General features: G+C 40.7%; 1 protein-coding gene across 3 annotated transcripts in view; it reads left to right on the top strand.

The window, feature by feature from the left end:
• SYNPR (synaptoporin) overlaps positions 1–13,988 on the top strand; it is a 313,866-nt gene that overhangs the window by 145,511 nt on the left and 154,367 nt on the right. The window contains exon 1 of one of the 3 annotated variants that reach the window (XM_060631507.3): positions 9,153–9,591. The exons of the other annotated variants lie outside the window; for them this stretch is intronic. Within the exon in view, the coding sequence (XP_060487490.1) occupies positions 9,568–9,591 (24 nt within the window). The 5' untranslated portion in view covers positions 9,153–9,567. Of the gene's footprint in view, positions 1–9,152; positions 9,592–13,988 lie in introns of those variants that run through there. 3 annotated transcript variants of the gene reach the window in all.

Genomic DNA, 13,988 nt, shown 5'->3' on the forward strand with positions numbered 1-13,988 from the left:
TTTATTCATTTTTTTCTTTTTCTTTAATTATTTAGCAAAGACATAGCTAGTCCCTACTGTGTGCAAAGCAATATTGGACTATGCAAGATAGAAGGAAGAATGATCGTACTGTCCAGAGGTTTATCGTGGGACCACTTTTATTTATTTTAAAAAAACTTTTTTTTACATTTATTTATTTATTTTTGAGAGAGAGAGACAGAGCACAAGCGGGGGATGGGCAGACAGGGAAGGAGACACAGAATCCCAAGCAGGCTCCAGGCTCCTAGCTGTCAGCACAGAGCCCGACATGGGGCTCAAACTCACATACCGCGAGATCATGACCTGAGCCAAAGTCGGAAGCTCAACCAACTGAGCCACCCAGGCATCCCATCGTGGGACCACTTTTAATGCCCAGAACATTTAATTACACCGGAGCAGCAGGTGTAATCACCAGAAATTATGCAATTCAGTTACATCATTGCTTTTGCTATCCAGGTAGTACTCAGAGAAGCGATGTTCAGCTGCCCACCTTGTATACGATAAACACATTAACAAGGCAAGTAATATGGGGATTTATAGTCAGGACTTTTGAGTCAGACAACCCAGCTTCAAACCCTAGCTCTAACACTTTTTTAGCTGTACAGACGAGGGCAAGTTCTTGAACTGAGCTAAACCTTAGCTTTCTCATTTGTAAAATGAAGACAACAATAGATTCTGGATCACAGGGTTGAATGATAATCAGATGAGAGAGTTCATGAACAGAGCTTAGGCTAATAGGCAGGAATAAATATAGCATCTTTATTTGTATCAGATTCACTGCAGGAAATGACAATTGCCAAATCTCTCCGTTAGATCAGCGGTTCTCCACACTTTTTTGTTTAAGATGTAAACTTTTTGTCCAAGTGCAGTCATGTACGGAAGCCTGGGATACAGAACAGCAAACAGTGGAGTGGTTTCAAGCAGAGAAGATGGAGCCCCTTGCACCTTCTTCCCATCTCCATTGTGTGCCATGGAGCATCTCTGTCGCATGCTTGGCATTCAGCTTTAAGCTATGATAGCAAAGATTATCCTTATATATTGTAATAGTGTTGTATGGCGACAGATCATAGATACACTTGTGGTAAGCATAGTATAACATATAAAGAGAAGTATGCCAGGCATGTGCATGAATGAATCATGTGCATCACAATCACAATGAATATGAATCACCATATTGTACACCTGAAACGAATGTAATATTGTATGTCAACTACACCCAACAAATTCTTCCTTTATTTTTTTAATGTTTTTTTATTTTATTTTTTAATGTTAATTTATTTTTGAAAGAGAGAGAGAGAGAGACAGAGCACAAGCGGGAGAGGGGCAGAGGGAGAGGGAGACACAGAATCCGAAGCAGGCTCCAGGGTCTGAGCTGTCAGCACAGAGCCCGACACGGGGCTCATACCCACGAGCTGTGAGATCATGACCTGAGCTGAAGTCAGATGCTCAACCGACTGAGCCACCCAGGTGCCCCTAATGCTTAATTATTTTTTAAAGGCTTTCTTTTTTAAAAGTTTTTTTTTTAATGTGTATTTATTTTTGAGAGAGAGAGAGAGAGAGAGAGAGAGAGAGAGAGAGAGAGAACAGAGAGAATCCCAACCAGGCTTAACGCTGTCAGCCAGGAGCCTGATGCGGGACTAATTCCCACAACCATGAGATCATGACCTGAGCCAAAATCAAGAGTCAGATGCTTAACTGACTGAACCAGGCATCCCTAAAAAAATTTTTTTTGAAGATTATCCTTATAATTATATTGTGAGTTGAGATGTTTTGGTCATTTGTGCCATCTATATTCTAGTACATACAAGAATTTTGTCCAAGTATTTATTTTACTGTGATGTTTGATATTTTAAAAATTATAAGACTAGGGCAATATGTTATGTGTTTCCTTTATAATTAAGAAATACATCATAGAAGTTCAGCATTATTCATTCAGTAATTCAGAAAATATGTATTAAGCATTATTTATACACCAGGTAGGATCTTGCTTATGCAAGAAAAATCAGAAAGATCCTAAGTTCGTTTTGGGCAGGGACTGTGCGTGACTTTTTCACAACCAAATCTGCAGAACTTAGCACATGCCTGGCATAGAGCACACACTCCATAAATAGTTGCTTAGCTGAAATTTTTAGGCTAATGAATGATTACCCTCTCACTTCAGGAGATTAACAAAGTTTCTGTGGATTTGAGAATTGTTCTTCCCTGTTAAGAACGTGAGCCTTCAGGTAGGCTTTAGTATGTAAAACCTGAGTCCTTTGCTCTCTCCAGAGTCAGAGTCTTTCTGGGATATTGAATGGGACTAAGCAACTCGATTGGCTTGGAAAATTTAATTAGAGCAGGAATGAATGCAGGAGATTACCCAGTACATAAAAAATGTAGAGTTTTTGCCTGAGGTCCAGGAGATCATGGATGGACATCCAGGAATCCATAAATTCCACCAAGTATCAGAAAGATGCAGCTGTCCACATACATACCTGCTCTATAGGCTGGGTAGATTGACCAGTGTCCTATGAACATTCAGAAATACCAACTCTCAAAATCAATTTTCAGCAAATATTTATTTGCTTTAAACGACATGTCTCAGTGTCATTTCTCTATTCCCTCATATTCAGGGAGGAAAATCTGTTCTATCTTTCTGAACAGGGCATGGGCTCTCCTTTCCTTTCCACAACATGATAAGCTTTTCTCTCTAGAGAACAAAGGAAAGAGCCGTGCATCAAGTCTAAGCAAACAGTAGCTGGCAAAGATCGTCACTATCAAGGTTGTAACTGTCATTATTGTTTTTATATGCCAGATGTTTGCTAGGTACTTAGCAGTCTGTATGTATTAGTTTTCAAGTAGCCAATTTTATAGGTGAGGACATGTGACAAGACTACATAAATGGTAAGTTAGAGAACTGGAGCTCAAATCCACCTGTTTGTATGGATGTCAGGTTCCAGGTGGGGAAGAGCTCGGGCACTCAAACTAACTAATTGAGGGGAATTTTTAAAAAGAGGTGAATTAAAAAGATATGGGCAGGGTTAAGTGTCCGACTTTGGCTCGGGTCATGATCTCATAGTTTGTGGGTTCGAGCCCCGTGTCGGGCTCTGTGCTGACAGCTCAGACCCTGGAGCTTGCTTTGGATTCTGTGTCTCCCTCTCTCTCTGCCCCTGACCTGCTCCCTCTCTCTCTCTCTCTCTCTCTATCTCTCTCTCTCTCTCTCTCTCTCAAAAATAAATAAACATTAAAATAAATTGGAGAAAAAAAAGATATGGGCAGGGTCTTAGTAAAGCAGAAAGGAAGGGTGCATGTGCCATACCTAGTAACTAACTAAGAGGAGCTGTTACTACCCAAGGCAGGAAGGGTCAACTGTGGGGGGAGAGAGAGAGACCGAAAAATTGTATGGAGAAGGCAACCTCACAGCACCTGTGGCCTTTGCCAGTGGGATGTAATCAATCATTGACCCATCAGGAGGGATTTAGAGAATAAATACCCAGACTTCAGTTTCCTCCCACTCTGATCTGACTGTATGTACTTCCCACTGCCTGCACCTCCCATTGGGATGGTGTGGGGAAAGGTTGTTCATTGATGTGGTCACTTAAGTTAGCCTTGTGGGACACAGTAGGTGGAAAAGGGGATCTAGAAGGAAAAACAGAAGCCGACCAGCACAACGCCTTCCTAAAGGGGAGTGCACATAACTATACATATTCTGCCCCCTAAATGATTCTGTCCATCCCTCATTAAGCAAATCATGATTGCTTGGCTGCCCTGTGTCAGGCACTTTGCTCTCAGCTGGGGGCACGGAGATGAGTATGATATTTTCCTCCCTTTGAAGAGCTTAGATTCATGGTCTTCAGAAAATGGGTCTTGAACATGTTCGATTAGCCATTTTAACTACCATTTTGTCTCCTTTTCCCTCCCAGGTGGGCTACATTTCCAACCAAATATCCTAACATTCCTCAAACCTTGTCCCACTATATTTCTTAGCTTTCCCTGTTTCTATAAACTTCTCTTTTATGTTCAGCTTCTTTTAGCCAGCCTTGAACTCTAGTGAGGAAAGCTAATGACCTAATAAATGTGTTCAAGTGATACTGATTTTATTTTGTCTCAGATATTTGAAAAGGAAAAGATACAGAGTTGGAGAAAAATATTCTTTTTATTACAAAGGAAATAAAAGACAGGGAGTTTAGAAGGTTCTGCCCTGACTCTGTATACCTGTTTACATTAGAATAAATTGCATTTACCCGGGTAGGAGTTGTGCTCAGTCAGAGCAAGGAAGGCACCATTAAAGATGTCAAGGTTGTTCCGTAAGTGGATTGATTTTAAGTGCTCTCACTGCTATAGCTTGAAAGAGTTGTAATTGTTTTGGAGGCAAAATGGAAGAAACTTAGCTAATTCCCTTACTCCTTTTTTAGTATGGCCAGAATAGTCTTATCTTTGACTACCTCCCTTCCCCCACAGGAAGGGAGAGATACTTATGGTGCTGGAATTTTCCTCTCTGTGTTTGCTAAGTGCTTAGAAAGCTAAGTCTCCCACTGTCTAACCCAGAAGCGGGGAGGCCTGAAAGGACTCCTAATGAGAGGCCAGATGTTTAAGACTAGAAGCTGTAAGGGAGAGGAACTGTTACACACACCAGAAGGTGTGTCCACCAAAGGAGAGACAAGCTTTCCAGTTCAAAGAAAAAAAAAATGTGTTTGAAGCTATCTGAAGGCCATGCTCAGTTGAAAGATCAGAGCTGAGGATTGGACCATATTGGAAATTAGCATTGCTAATGAGATCTTCAGAGACTCACAGATTATTTTAATCTACTTAACCTTCTCTATAAATACTCAATTTAGAAAACACTGTACTTCTATTTTTAATAGCCTAATAATAGGTAAGTGTTCTTTTTAAGGCAGTAGCAATACTGTTAATAGTACTTTTCAAAAAAGAACCCTCAAATAATGGCATATGGCATTATTTTTGTCAGTTTCAATGGCATGTTAGAGAGTGATAGCCAGTTGTCTGAACTATCTGATAACGTGGAGGTTAAGGACAGTTGAAGTGGCTACCTGACAGGACTACTTGCTCTCTAATGACAAATGCACAGTCAGGTATCCAAATATCAGCTTCTCTATATGGTCCTAGGTGCTCTGAACCCTGAGATCCCAAGTTTCTATAAAACATCTGATCGGTGTGGTTCACAATAGGAGTACTCCACTATCTTTGACATGACCTGACTTAATATGATGCTGAAATCTGAAGTCTTTCAAGAATGTTCCCTGGGTGAGGAGGTAAAAACAGTCTGTGTCCACTAATATGAATGATCCAATCACCCTTGTTCACCTGCCCTGCATATGAAGGCTAAGCTTCTCTCATTTTATTTTGTTTTATATATATATGTATATGTATATATATATATATTTTTTTTTTTTTTTTTTGAGAGAGAGAGAAAGAGAGAAAGTACTTGCAAGCCAGGGAAGGGTAGAGGGAAAGAAAGAGAGAATCTTAAGCAGGCTCCACACACTGCACAGAACTCAGTGTGGGGCTCAATCTTGCCACCATGAGATCATGACCTGAGCCAAAATCAAAAGTCAGGTGTTTAACTTACTGAGACACCCAGGTGCCCTAAGGCTAAGCTTCTTTTATGAACTTAGGTTTCTTTGCCTCTGTCTCAAGCCTAACTTGTTTTCATGTTGATTGATTCATTTATTTATACATTTGTTTAATCCAACAAATGTCAACTGAGTATCTACTATGTGCCAAGTACTCTGTTAAATGCCAAGGATATAGTATTGAGAAAAACCAGTTTCCTACTTTCATAGAGGTTATCTCCTAGTGAAGGAAGGTAATAAATTAAATGAGTAATAAATAAACAAGGGCATAACAGGCGGTATGAAGTACCCCCAAAACAGCATCTACACACACACACACACACACACACACACACACACACACACATCAATGACAAAGAAATAATGAAATAGGGCAATGTGAAATGAGCTGGCTGGGAAAGAGAGTTTTGTGGTTTTTTGTTTTTGTTTTTTAGGGTAGGTGGTCAGGGAAGAAGAACCCTCTACAGAGCAAAGTATAGCTAAGAAGTGAATGACAGAGGAAGAGATAGCAGGCAAAAGATCTGAGGAAAGAATGTTCCAGGCAGAAGGAATAGCACGTACAAAGGTAGAGAAGGCCAGTGTGGCTGAAGAGTAGGGAGGGAGAGGGTTGGAATTAGATGCAAACAAAAAGGCATACAAGAGCCAGAACACATAAGGCTTTGCAGCCATGGGAAAGAATTTCAGTTTTACTTTAAACCTACTAGACAGCTATTGAAATATTTTTCTCAGATGAGTGATATGATTTGATTTATGCTTTTAATAGCTCAATCTGAATAATATATGGAGAGTGATTTATAGGGATGGGGGCAAAAGGATGCTCTGTTGGGAGTTTCTTGCATTGGTTCAGGTGAGAGATGATCGATGGTAGGATAGTAGCAAGGGAAATGTAGAGAAGGTTAATGGTTTATTTGGCACAAAATACAGGGCAGAACAAGGTAAGTCAACCATCAGATGTGCATTGAACTTTTAGCCTTACACCCTTATCTAGTGAAAGGTTGACCCAGGAAAGCCTTTAGAAATCATTCAGTGGAAACCCTTCAATCTAAACATGAGGAAAACTGAAACATGGACACATTAGGGGACACAAAGGTCACTGAGAAGACCACTAGCAATCCCAAGACTGAGCCTCATGCCTCCCCTCCCACAGGATGTTAAATAAGGTGGCCAAGTCCATACAAAATCAACAGAGATTGGGCGTGGGACTTGTCAGCTTGGTACACCTTCTGTCTACACCAGGGTTCCCAGTCTCTACAATGTGAATCCACACAGTGGGAAGAGCAATGGAGTTATTTCAGGGTCTGTGTGTACATATGTGGATTACTCATACTCTGTAGGCTAAATAAATAAAAGTGTAGGTACAATCATGTAGAGTGGCATGGTTAACAGCTTGCTGTCTGGCATCCAACTTAGGTTCAAATCTTGGCTTTACCAATTATTAGATTGTGTACCTTTGAATAGGTTACTTAATTCTTTGGGTCTTGATTTTCTCTTTGGTAAACTGGAATGAAAATAGTAACTCTTCCTAGTTTTGTGATGCCCACTTAATGTAATCCACTTAGAAGGAAAGAAAGAAAGAAAGAAAGAAAGAAAGAAAGAAAGAAAGAAAGAAAGAAAGAAAGAAAAGTAGGAAAGAAGGAAGGAAGGAAGGAAGGAAGGAAGGAAGGAAGGAAGGAAGAAGGGGGAAAGAAAAGAAATCACAGTAGAGTAGGAAGAAGGAAAGAAAAAACAAATTGCTTAGAGCAGTGACACAGAGCAAATATTCAAGAAATGTTCACTCTTATAATGTGGGAGACAACAGTTTTCTTTCTTTTACTTGAAATGGGGCCTTTAGTATTCAAGGCTGATGAGACTGAGTCACTCTCCACCCTGAAGAAAGTATTAAATGTCATTCTCCCCGATGGGTGTGTGGCTAGAACAACGACCTCAACTCTGCTCTCACACTGCTCACCAGCAGAAGGTAGGAACTGTGGCCTTCAGCACAGGGACCTTACTCCTTCACTCAATTTTTCATTCATTTATTCAACAAATGCTTACTGAGTGTGAACTTAGATACCTGGTGGTTCTTAGCCTTTTTGTTCTGCTTCAACTGTGTTCACTTGCTTAATTTACTGCCTTGAGTACCTTCCTTCATTGAAATGCAGTGATTTTTCAATTGGCAGGTGAGGGGTGGTGGTGGAGGGAGTAAGGGGGCATAAGGTTCCTATGAGAATTTCAAAGGGGCCATGGGGTGTGTACAATCTGAAGCATTTGTAAGCACCCTGAAGGCTTGTGTGTAAGGAACAAACAGAACAAAGCTGGAGGATCTTTGTCCCAAGTGTCTGTGTGTAGGGTGGGTTGAGAAGCACTGCCTTAGCCTCTTCCATTTGTTCCCCACACTTCCCCACTGACAGTGCCATGAGGTGTTAGCATGCCCATTTTACAGAAGACATACTGAGGCTCAGAGATCTTAAGGAACTTCCCAAGTCCACTTGGCTGGCTAGTGGCGGAGGTTCGGAACTAGATCCTGGTTGCCTGACTCCTCATCATATTCTGTTTGTTCGTTTGTCTGTTTGTTTGGTCCTACAGCCTCCTACATGCCCAGCTGCTTTTCCCTTCCCACTGATTTATTAATGTGAATGGAGAAGGAAGGAAGGGAATCAGGGAGGTGGTGAAGATAATGATGATGTGATGCGATGTAGTGGTGGTGGTGGTGGTGGTGGTGGTGGTGGTGGTGTGTGTGTGTGTGAAAGAGAGAAACAGAGACAAGAGGGGTAGGAGAACCCAGAGAAAGACTGGACAAATCCTGAATTAATAATACCCACCAACAAAAAACATAGTCCATCAAGGTGAGTTTCAGTCTGGCCATCACCAACTGCACAAAAGATGAAGCAGACACACCTGGGCCAACTTTACACCATTTCTGCACAGAGTGGGCCCTGAAATTGGGAGCGGGAAGGGACGAGGCATAGAGGTCTCTTGGGCCATTGTTGTGGTACAGGCCATTGAGAGAGGTCACCCTCAGGAAGCCAGTGTGACAGGAGCTTGGAAACCTCTCCGTGAATTCTGTGCCAATCCTCCCCAAACCTACTGCTTCAGGATGCCACAATTTCAGCCCCTGGAACTAGCCAAGCTAGTCTCCTCCCGCAGAGGCCCATTTGTAGAAAAAGCAGCCCCGGGTTATGTTTAAACCTCTGAAACCTTTTCAGTTTTATGATTTTGCAGAAGGCTTTAAGAAGCACTCCTGCGACAAATGAGCAACCAAGTTGTAATCTGTCCCTTCCCCAGTTGCCAGAGCCTGAAAAGTCTTCCTGTACTATCCCCTTAATGATTATTTATGGCTGGTGCATGCATTTCCCAAATGGGTCTCATGCATAACATCCAGGCATTTCCATAAAAATGAGGGCAGTTTTTTTTTTTTTAACAAACATATAAACATTTACCTAATCTATGCAAATCTATTCATCAAGATTTTGTAAAACCACCACTTCCCACCCACACCCCCAAGCCACAAAATCCTGGCTCCTTTTTGTTTCCCAGTTTGTTTCTAAGCGCTGTGTGGAGGGAGGAGGGGGCTCCCGGAGTAAGGGGGGAGTTGGTGCTCTCTTCATGATGCAGCCTGCTTGCGCACAGCAGCCCTGTGCTTGCAGTTGTGAGCAAAGAGCCAAGTGTGGGAGCTCACCATGATGGTAACCACCTCCCCACAAGGCAGGCAGCCTTTCACCAGAGGGAAGTATCAGGTTGCTGTAGTTCGGCTGTGGGTTGTCACTGTCTAATAATATGACCGTTTTTCCATCTCTCTGCAAATAAGGCAGAAGCTGCTACCTGATTGGTATAACATCTCACTTTCCCTCCTCATTGATTTTCTTGTTCTCCTCCTTGGCTTCATAAAAAGAGGGACAAGTGGCTGGTGCTGTGGACAGAGAAGCTTTATTTTTAGTATGAGACAACCTCTATTTTCTTTCAGGAGAGGGAAGTTGGATTATCAATTCTTTTGTAAATGTGTATGGTGATATTTGCTCCGGTAAGTTTATATCTCTCTTGATTTACTGCTGGCTATGGGAGGTGTGTGTGTGTGTGTGTGTGTGTGTGTGTGTGTGTGTGTTTACATGTTTACACGTTTAGGCTGCATACTTTTCTTTCCAAGTGTCTTTTTTGAAATCTTTGGTGGTAAAATCTTGTTTGTTTGTTTTTTTTACTTTGCTTTCTTATATTCATATTTTTAAGTCAAAGAGGCTGTGCTATGTGATAGTGCGATGCTTACCTTAGTTGTGGAAGGTTGTGTCGGGTTTCTTTTAACATAGTAAGGAAACTATTTAAGCAAACTTATATTTGGCTTTATAAAAATGTAATGTCATTCTACCCACCCCTCCCCTTTGGAGTGTTTAATGTCCTAAGTCTATTCATTTTGCTACAACCTCCTTACCATTTTAATTAAAGTTTCTTCGTCAGTGTCAGAGCAAGAATTTCTTAAACTCCATAAATAGCTAGCAGATATCCTATGCAGTGCCGAAAGGGGTATGCTAATTTCATAAGGTCTTATAAAGGTGTAATGAATGAGATGAGTTTCCCTGTAAGATCGGATATGTGCACCTTTAAATGAACTGAATTTATGAAAAGTGTTCAGATCATTAAAGTCATATCTCTAGCATTCCGTGAAAAGATGGAATCACAAGTGGCTGTTGCTTCTCTTCTGTCTTTCTTTGCACTGTGTATTTGTGCCACCTTCTGCCAGATGCCCAGCCCTGGCTCTCATGTTTTTGTATCTGAAGATGATTAGGACAGAAGTTGCCGTTATTAAGTTCAAACTAGTGATGACTTTTAAATGCATTACCTAGTTAGCTGCATTATTCTTTTGTTTCCAGAGAGTATTAGAAGGTCTGAGTTCTTTGTTATTAATTCAGAAGTCTGGGAGAAATTCTGTTAATATAATTACCCTAGACAGAGATGATAAGATGATTAAGTAATTGCTCTAACAGAAACAAACTGATGCCTTAAGTTTCTCTTTATGTTACACAACCAAGAAGTCTGCACAGGGTTTTTCATGGTGAAATGAATTAGAGAATATATTTATAATGAAAGTTAAAGGCACCCTTGAATGAGAAACAAGATGAGGTCTGACTATATATTTTTCAAAGATTTTGAAAGTCAAGATGGGAATATCATGTGTATGCCCAGACCTTTTATGTGTAGAATCTTCAGAATAGCAATTATTCAAATCCTGAATCTTCTAAGGGCAACTCATGGAACTAGTAATGAGTGTCTAGGAATGCACTGATCCTCAAATCTACTTTCTTTGGGGCATTCTGCCCCTCCCACACCCTTTGCGTGCTGGAACAAAGTTATTCTTTCCTACAAACAGAATTTTGAATTCCATTAATCTAGTTCAGCCTCAAAAACCCTACAAACCCGCATGAACTTCTGTTGCCTGTTAGCAGGGTCACAGTTTTAGTAACAACAGCTTTCGATGCCATAAATCCTCACTGGAACCAAGTGTTCTTCTGCAGATCATTTATTGAAAAACAAAACTTTTATCCTTGGGCTGTTGGCATTTATGGCTAAACAAACGCAAGGGCATTGAACATCCCTCTCCCTCCCCACATACCCTCTCCTCCAACATCCCTAATGCCTTTTGTTATCCTTCTCCTTTCATGGCTTTGTAACAGGTTATGTACAGAGTTGTTAGCTAAAAATGGAGCTTATCATCACCTGAAGCTGTGCAGTAATATAGATTAATGAAGATGTGAGGTGGATAGCACCCCGCACATAAAAGCATCTGTTTTTGCCTCTTGATTGCCAGTTTACAAAAGTGTTAAGCCTCCAAGCGTGCTTGGACTCACTGATGTAGGAAGGGCAATGGGACATCTGTTTCTTCAATAGGTCAGGACCCTTAGTTTGACTTCGGGTTAGTGTGCATGGTCTTTAAAAGCATCCCTTCAGAAAACTCCAGCATGCCATGGCCAAAAAACTGTTGTAATCTATTCCAAGGAATAAAAAACCGTGCCATGTTGGGGAAGGTAATCTAGGGAATTTTTGTTTCACAATGAGATAATTTATTCTTTTTAGCAAAATAAAGAATGTTAATAGTGGTTTCCATTTAGTAAGTACCTACTGTATGCTTAACTGTGCCAAGCATTTTACATAGCTTATTTAACCTTCACAACAATCCCACGAGGGAGATAACACAACCCTCCCCCCCCACCCCCCATTCTTCAGATAAGAAAACAGACCTAGGGCAAGTATGTAACTTGCTTGGGGCAACACGATGATGATGATGATGATGATGATGATGATGATATTGATGATGACAGAACTCAGAACCAGGTAGGTTCATTCTAGAGTCATGCTTTTCATCTCTCCCCTCTGTCAAGGCTTCACTTTAACCAGACCATCTTCAGTCAACTCCTAGACCGGAATGCTTTGCCGGGGCTTACAAGAACACACCATATTTTCATTACTTTTCTCCCCACCTTCCGACACTGCATAACCTCCTTTTTCTCAGGCAGTGCTTTTGTGACTCCAAGCTAATTATGTGCTTGAAACTGGAGAATGTGTGTTTTATTTCCACTCAACTTGTATATCTACAAAGATGTGGACTTGACGAAAGGGAGCCAGCCTACGGAAAGATATATGCAGAAGTGGCTAAATTAAGGTAGCTTTTTTAACTTATCAGAAGAAACCCATCCCTTTGACTTTCAATCTTTTGAACATAGGGTAAAAATAAAGATGGGATGATAACTTCAAAATCTCAAGTCTGGTTTGTCGTTAATGCAAATGTAAAAAGCAATTGCAGCCGAATTGATTTATTTGTGGAGAACTTTGTAGAATTCTCATCTTCCTTGTACTCACCCCAGCATGATTTTCTTTCACTTCTGGCTAGCTGGAACGGGCTGAGGTGGCAGTTCAGGTAGAATATTGCAAAGTGACTGTACCACCTGGGTCATTAAAAAATGAACACAGCTGCCGATAAGCATGCTGAGAAGCGTGACAAAGTTTAAATCCAGAGTCCCCAAATGCATTCTTTTGCACCTGAGCACTGGGCTGCCCATTTGAAATCCATTTAAGCCAATAAAATTCGGTTGAGTCTTATAGGGGGAAAAATGTGACTGACATAGAATCAATATGTTTGAAATTTCTTCTCAACTGCCAGTTTTCGGACTGGAGGCAGGGCACACTAGTCATGAGGTGAGTCTGTTAAATGCTGCATTTTATTCCCTCCAGTGAGAGAGAACAGATTATGAGTGATGGAAATGTTACCAGAAGCTAGAACCCAGCTCAGGACACCCTTACTATATTTCACCAAAAACCAGAGGGATCTGAAAAAATGAACAAAGAAAAAAACCACCCCCCACACAATGGGCACACTAAGAATTAAGGTTTGAGGTGTTGACACATATTGACTTCTTCGTGTGACTTGCTGTGTCTAATAAGCAGTAGCCTTTGAGCTCCCCACCTCCCGCCCTGGTGCCGACACCCAGTTAATTAAAAAGAATTCCGAGTGTAGTGCACAATCTAATGTTTCCAAAATGATAGTCATATTTGTCTGAGGCAAGCTTGGAAACTTATTGATTCTCTATTACTTCTTTTTCTTGCTCTTAAAAAAATAATAATAGGATGGTTTAATCAGAAAGTGTGGCATTAGAGCCAGTCAGGATAAAGACATTTAAATCCATCTGCTTTTTCCAACAGTATTTATGAAGATTCTAAATATATTAAGAGACAGCAAATGAGCACTTTTACTGTAATGAAATATGTTGTGCTCAGCCACAGTGCTCATCAAATACAGGCTCTTCCTTGAAACTAAACTTAAAGACAGTTTTATGAAGTGTATCATATTTCAGTCTCCATCTGCAAGGTACAGCTTTCTTCACAGAGATGATCAAATCCAAAATAAAATAGCAGTAGGGGTTGTACCTGATCTTACCTATGTTTCCTTCTGTTTTTTTCTTTGGCTGTGGATACGTCTACTTAAACACATTGATCATTAAGAGCTTAAAAATGATCTATTAAGAAAGGAGAAAGCAGCTGGTGTAGGACGTAATGAGTGTTGGAGTAGTCCTGAATTTGTCATCAAACATTCTAAGCTGGTGTTACAAACAGAGCTGGTGGTCCTGTTCCCTACTTGTGTAAGAAAATGGAATCAGTGAGGGTTTTGAGCTCAATGTGAGTACATGAAGTGCTAAATCCTCTAGAAGAGGTTTATGGTCATGGGTGTCTCTTTAAATGTTTAAAGATTAGGGATGAGTTGAAAATGGAAACACCTCGGTCTTTCTACTCTGCCGACTAATGGATCTGCATAATTAATATGTTTTACAGTGGTCATTTTTTAACACAGATTCTAGCCAGAAATACTAATGGAAAATCGTTCTGGGGCAACTTGAAACACATTCCACTAGTTTCTGGAAAGCTTATTTCCAACAC

Source organism: Panthera onca, chromosome A2 (genome assembly GCF_046562875.1).
Source record: "Panthera onca isolate mPanOnc1 chromosome A2, mPanOnc1 haplotype 2, whole genome shotgun sequence".
NCBI lineage: Eukaryota > Metazoa > Chordata > Mammalia > Carnivora > Felidae > Panthera > Panthera onca.